Source organism: Pongo pygmaeus, chromosome 11, assembly GCF_028885625.2.
Source record: "Pongo pygmaeus isolate AG05252 chromosome 11, NHGRI_mPonPyg2-v2.0_pri, whole genome shotgun sequence".
NCBI lineage: Eukaryota > Metazoa > Chordata > Mammalia > Primates > Hominidae > Pongo > Pongo pygmaeus.
In genome coordinates, this window is record NC_072384.2 from 25486655 (window position 1) to 25493017 (window position 6363).

Genomic DNA, 6363 nt, shown 5'->3' on the forward strand with positions numbered 1-6363 from the left:
CATGCCACAGGTCTCGGAGTTCTGGAACACCTCCCCTCCCCTCACGTCCAGGGACTCTCCTGGCACTTGCTGGTCTCCCTCTCCCTGAGTGTGACATCTGCATCCACGGGACCTTGACTGACACAACACTCTTAAGGCCCCCTCGCCTTAAAACAGCCTCTCAGGCCCACACTAACTTCTCATCTTGGGCTCGCTAGTCTTTTAACCTCTACCAGAGTGGAGGAAATTTGGGATTTGACCACCACTTAAATTGAGGGGTGGTTCTTTGCTGTAGGAAAGTGTTCACATAACTGCAAGTACCCTGGTGGTGAGGTGTGGCCTGACTCCCACAGCCTGGTGGCACTTAAGACCAAGAAGGAGGCTGGGCGAGGTGGCTCACGCCTGTAATTCCAGCACTTTGAGAGCCTGAGGAGCGTGGATCACTTGAGTACAGGAGTTTGAGGCTGCAGTGAGCTATGGTCACCACTGCAGTCCATCCCGGGCAACAGAGTGAGATGCTCTCAAAAATAAAAAGACCAAGAAGTAGGGATGTCTGTTTATTTACAGCGCACCCTTTGCGCCAGGCCCTTATGTTCATGACCTTACCCAACTCTACAATCTTGCAAGGTACTTTACATCATCTCCACTTTACAGTTCAAGAAACAAAGGCTCAGATTCATAGTCCCTGAGTTCATAAGTAGTGGTTATAGTACAATCTAAGCTATTTAATTCCAAAGCCAATGATTTTTCTGGCCTTGAGCTATAGGTCCAAAGGCTCCAACAGGGCCCTCCAGACTCAATGGCAGGGTGGTGTCTGCACAAGCTGGAAGTGTCCTTGTGATGAGCCCATCAGGAGCGGCCCGGGTTGAGCATCACCCTCCACATCTGCAGCACAGAGTCCCGGCGGGTGGTGTAGGGTAAATGTTTGATTCGGAACAAGTGTCTGGGGACGATGTTCCCGCTGGGTGTATACAGCTTCTCCCCCTCTTTGCCCAAGAGACTGCGCAGGGCCACGTTGCCCGACAGAAGCTTCTCATAGAACTCCACTCCACCACAGGCATAGGCTGCAGAGAGGGAGGCCGTGCGGCGGTCCAGCCAGGACTCCACGGCATGAGTGAGAGAATCCTGGGAGAAGGCGTAGGCCACAAAGCCTGCCACTGCTGCCACCAAGCTGAAGGCAGCCCGTAAATTCATGGGGCCTGCATGGAGCCCCAGGGTATACTTGGCACCCACACCCAGTGCCCAGGTCCCTGCCAGGCAAGCTGGGGCCAGCAGGGCCTGCAGGGCAGTGGTGCTGCTTTCCAGGTACACCACTTCCCTGGCCAAGGCGAACTTCTGGGCTTCACGGGACAGGGTCAGGGAAGCTCTCAGCCGGGCGCCTGCTGGGCTCCGCCAGTCCACTGTATGCCCATGTATGACCACGGGATGGTTAGTGTTGATCACTAGGTCCCCTAAGAAACTGGCAGGGATGCCCACCACAGCCCCAGCAGGGAGTCTTGGGAAGCCTGCACTCACAGGCTGGAAGGTGAAGGTGGTGAAGGGCTTGTAGCAATGGCCTGAAGGAACACCTATGTCCTGTAGCACCTCTTGGAAGAGGCTCTGCAGCTGTGGAGGGAGCGGAGCTGGCTGGCCCTGAGGCCAGTACTGGTAGAGCCATTGGACCACGGGATCCGGGAAGAGGTGGTACGAGATTGGAACTCCAAACAGGCCTGCACAGGAACCCACCAAGAGGCCTGTCCTGTGTCTCTGCACAAATGCTGCGGTCCGCCACAGGGGACCTGCCATGAGTATAGTCACCGTGGACAATCTGGGCCAAGAAAAAGAGAAGTCAGCCAGTTTCCCTGGGTCAGCCTGCAGATTAAACATCCTCCAGGATCCACACCCTTTTTAAACCAAAGCAACACAGCATAGTGGTGAAGAGCGTGGGTTCTAGAGCCAGAGTGCCTGTGTTCAAATCCCAGCTCCATTTCTGTGCATCAATTTCCCATCTGCCAAACAGGCGTGTCGTAATGGCCCACCTCTAGGGTGGCTGTGATGAGCACATGAATAAACATATATAAAACATTTAGTGTCTGGCACAGCAGCAGATATTCCTCATGATAATGGCTGTAATGACTTTTATTCCCATCGCTGGGCACAGCACTCCAACTGCCTCATTCCACTCATCCCATGGTAAAGCCCTATGATTACTAATTTATAAGAAAAACGTGTTCAATTTATTGAGTGCTTACTATATGCTAGACTCAGTTCTGAGCACTCTAACAATTGAACCCTCACAACCCCATGACCTACTTACTACAGCTACCCCTATTTCAAAGCTGGGAAAACTTAACTGGCCAAAATCCTAAGCTAGTAAAGTGACAGCGTTATGGGCTGAATTGTGTCTCCTCCTCCCTAGTTCATATATTCAAGTCCTAACCCCCAGTACCTCAGACTGTGGCTGTATTTGGAGACAGGGTCTTTAAGGAGATAATGAAGATAAAATGAGGCCACCGGTATGGATCCTAATTCAATTTGACTGGTGTACTTATAAGAAGAGATTAGGATGCTAACAGGCACAGCGGGAAGATCATGTGACGATCCATGGAAAAGGCTACCACCTACAAGCCAAGAAGGGAGGTCTCAGAAGACACCAACCCTACCCTGTTAACACCTTGGTCTTGAACTTCCAGCCTCCACAACTCCCAGAGGACAAATTTCTGCTGGTTGGGCCACCCAGTCTCTGGTACTTCGGCATGGCAGCTCTAGCAGACTAACACAGGCATAGTATTTGAGCACAGGCTGTCAGGTGTCCACAGCAAACTTTTTGTTTCACAAAACTCGTTATGCTAAATTACAAACATATACCAAAGTAGACAAAATAGTACATCCATCAACTTCAATCCCATCAACTCATGGCCAATCTTGTTTCATTTCTCTTTCCACTCACACCTCTGTCCAACTGGTTTATTTTGAAACATCCCCGGGCATCCTATCACTTCATCCGTGAATATGTCAGTAAAAATTCACAATTATTTAACTTTGATTGAAACCTACTGTATTCCTGTCCGTGAAAAGTGCTTAATGAGCAACGAATGAGTTGCCGCAAACAAAAACGCAGGGTACCGCTTGGCCTATCTTAATCAAGAACTCCTATAAGAATCATTATCATTCGGACTTTTTTTTCCTAATGCGGAAAGTGAGGCTAAGAAAGGAAAGGTCCAGACCAAAGTCCAACGTCCCTGGGACCACCGCGCTGCGGGGTCGGCCTAGGAGAGAGTACCATGCAGCCCGCCGGTGGCTGGGCGAGGAGGGGTTGCAGGAGCCCGGCAGAGGGGTCCTCGCTACGCTTCCACTCTGGGCCCCCTAGGCTACTCCGTAGTCTGAACGCGTTACCGGGTCACATCAGGCCGGAAAAGGGTCCCTCCCGCTTGTCCGTGCGCTCACCTCTGCCGCAGCCCGGAACGCCTACAGGTGCGCGCGGCAGGCGGCCGCAAAGCATGACGGCCCGGGGATCTGGGGGCGGGGACTTCGGGAGGCGGAGCTCGCCGGCCCCGGATCTTGGGACGGGGACTTCAGGGGGCGGAGATCTCCGGCCGGGGATCTCGGGGCGAGGATTTCAGGCAGGGGAGCTCGCTCGACGGGTCTAGGGGCGGGGACTAAGAGAGGGCTTGGGGGCGGGGCTTGGGGGGGCTCAAGGGGATGTCCGTGGGGGGCTCCGGCCGCCGCAGAGGCTCCTTCCGTGACTGTGCACCTTGGGGTGGGTCCGCTAGCACTTCCTCCTCTGCGTTGAAATGCGTCTTTGATTAACACAAAAATTAGCTGGGCTTGGTGGCGCACGTCTGTAGTCCCCAGCTGCTGGAGAGGCTGAGGCAGGAGAATCGCTTGAACCTGGGAGGCAGAGGTTGCAGTGGGCCGAGAATACGCCACTGCATTCCAACCTGGGCGACAGAGCGAGACTCCGTCACACACACACACACACACACACAAGGTGTCTTTGATCATGCCGTTGAACCCCCGAAGGAACGGCAGCCCCGCGTGGGTCACCACCAGGCGGCCTATGGCAGAGCCCCCATCAGAACCCATGCCCATCTGACTGGCCGGCCCGTGTACTTCTCCGTCTGGAAGCGCTCACCCTTGGCTGGGAGCTCTGAGCTTTATGTTTATTACCATGTTCTCTGCCCCCCAAGCTCCTCCCAGGTGCTTCACACTATACAGTCCAGAGCAGCGTCCCATCTGTCATTTCTCCTTTCCAGCTGCTCTGTGAGGTAGATGAGGGATCAGCTGGTCTGTGCACCAAATCCAGCTCTCCAGCTGCTTTTGTAAATAAAGTTTTATTGGAACACATCCATGCCCAATCCTTTACAGAAGGTGAAAACAGACTGCCCAGGGTTAAAGCCTGGCTCCACCCCTTACTAGCTGTGTGATAAAATGAGTTGGTGTGTATGTATCCTGTGCCTCACGGTTTGTGCCGCCTAGCCATTAGCTATTATTATTAAAGTCTGTTCTGTTTCTGAGACCCCCCAACTTTGGCTGCTCAGTTGTTTGTATGTAAATAGTGCAATGTGACCTCAGCCAAAGCCAGAATGTGGGACATTCTACAGGGCAAATGACGTGGTTTATCCAACAAATCAATGGCATAAACAGGGAAGGAGGGGGACTCAAAAGAAAAGAGACTTGAGAGTCATTGCAGTTAAATGCAGTATGTGACTTTTATTGGGATCCTGAACCAAATAAACTAACTGTAAAAAAGACACCTCGGGCTGGGCGCGGTGGCTTACGCCTGTAATCCTGGCACTTTGGGAGGCCAAGGAGGGCAGATCACCTGAGGTCAGGAGTTCAAGACCAGCCTGGCCAATATGGTGAAACTCCGTCTCTACTAAAATAGAAATGAGCCAAGCATGGTGGCACACGCCTGTAATCCTAGCTATTCAGGAGGCTGAGACGGGAGAATTGCTTGAACCTGGGAGACGGTGGTTGCAGTAAGCCGAGATTGCGCCACTGCACTCCAGCCTGGGTGGCTGAGTGAGACTCTGTCTCAAACAAACAAACGAACAAACAAACAAAAGACACCTTGGAGAACTTTGAATTTGGATTTGAATATTAGATGATATTAATGAATTATTGCTTATTTCGTCAGATGGGATGATGACATGGAGTTTATATAAACCAAAAAATTCTTACTAGAGATGCATACTGAAGTATTTACAGATGAAATGACACAATGTCTACTATTTGATTCAAAATATTCCAATGAAACCAAAACCAACCAAAAAAAAAAAAAAAAAAAAACAGGGGCACAGATGAAACAACATTGACAAAGTGTTATTGTGAAGCTGCATGACAGGTTCGGGGATCTTCATTATACGATGCTCTACTTTTGTGTATGTTTGGAAATTTCCATAATAAAAAGTTTCAAAACATTTTTTAAAGTAGGCTGGTCAGTTGGACTCCACCAAAATGAAAAACTTTTGTGCATGAAAAATACTATCAAGAAAAGTGGAAAGACAATCCACAATAGGAGAAAATATTTACAAATCATAGATCTGATAAGGGTATAGTGTCCAGAATATATAAAGAACTCTTAGCAACTCAACAACAAGCCAATTAATAAATGGGCAAATGACTTGAGTAGACATTTCTCAAAAAATATATACAAATATATGCCAAAAAGCATATAAAAATGTGCTCACCAGTATCAGTCACTAGGGCTGATCACAGAGCGGCTAGGGAAATGCAAATCACCACAATGAGATACTATTCACAACCACTGGATTTCTATAAGAAAAAAAAAACCTAGAAAATAATAAATGTTGGAGAGGATGTGGAGAAACTGAAACCCTCATACATTGCTGGTGGGAATGTAAAATGGTGCAGCCACTGTAGAAAACAGTTTAGAGCTTCCTCAAAAAGTTAAACTTAAGCTAAGCTAGGCTCAGTGGCTTGTGTCTGTAGTCCCAGCTACTTAGAAGGCTGAGGTGGAATGCTTGAGGCCAAGAGTTCGAGGCCAGCCTGGGCAACATAGTGAGACCCTGTTTTCTAAAAAAAATAGTAATTTTTTAAAAAAGTTAAACTTAGAATTACTATATGAATCAGCTATCCACTCCTAGAAATATACCCAAAATAATTGAAAACAGGCACTCAAACAAATACATGTACCTAAATGTTCATAGCAATGCTATTCACACTAGTGAAAATGTAGAAACCAAAATGTTCATCAACTGATGAATGGGTAAACAAATTATGGCATAGTTCATGCAATGGAAGATTAGTTAGTCATAAAAAAGAATAAATACTGAGCCATGCTACAACATGGATGACCTTACAAACATTATGCTAAGTGAAAGATGCCAGACACAAAAGGACAAAGACTGTATCATTCCATTTATATAAAATGTCCGGAAT

General features: G+C 48.8%; 1 protein-coding gene across 4 annotated transcripts; it reads right to left on the bottom strand.

Moving 5' to 3' along the window:
• Window positions 1-523: 523 nt before the first annotated feature.
• On the bottom strand, window positions 524-3899 carry TMEM177 (transmembrane protein 177). Of its 4 annotated transcripts, XM_054478753.2 has the most exons (3): window positions 3406-3899; window positions 2408-2579; window positions 524-1786 (listed from the first exon to the last, which is right to left on the bottom strand). In XM_054478753.2, exons 1-3 carry the CDS (start codon window positions 3458-3460, stop codon window positions 829-831), a joined length of 1185 nt encoding a protein of 394 aa, XP_054334728.2. In that variant the 5' UTR covers window positions 3461-3899; the 3' UTR covers window positions 524-828. The 4 variants fall into 4 exon arrangements, with proteins under 4 accessions (XP_054334728.2, XP_054334727.1, XP_054334731.1 ...); XM_054478752.2 differs by lacking the exon at window positions 2408-2579 and having other exon boundaries at window positions 3406-3482; XM_054478756.2 differs by lacking the exon at window positions 2408-2579 and having other exon boundaries at window positions 3355-3445.
• Window positions 3900-6363: the final 2464 nt, after the last annotated feature.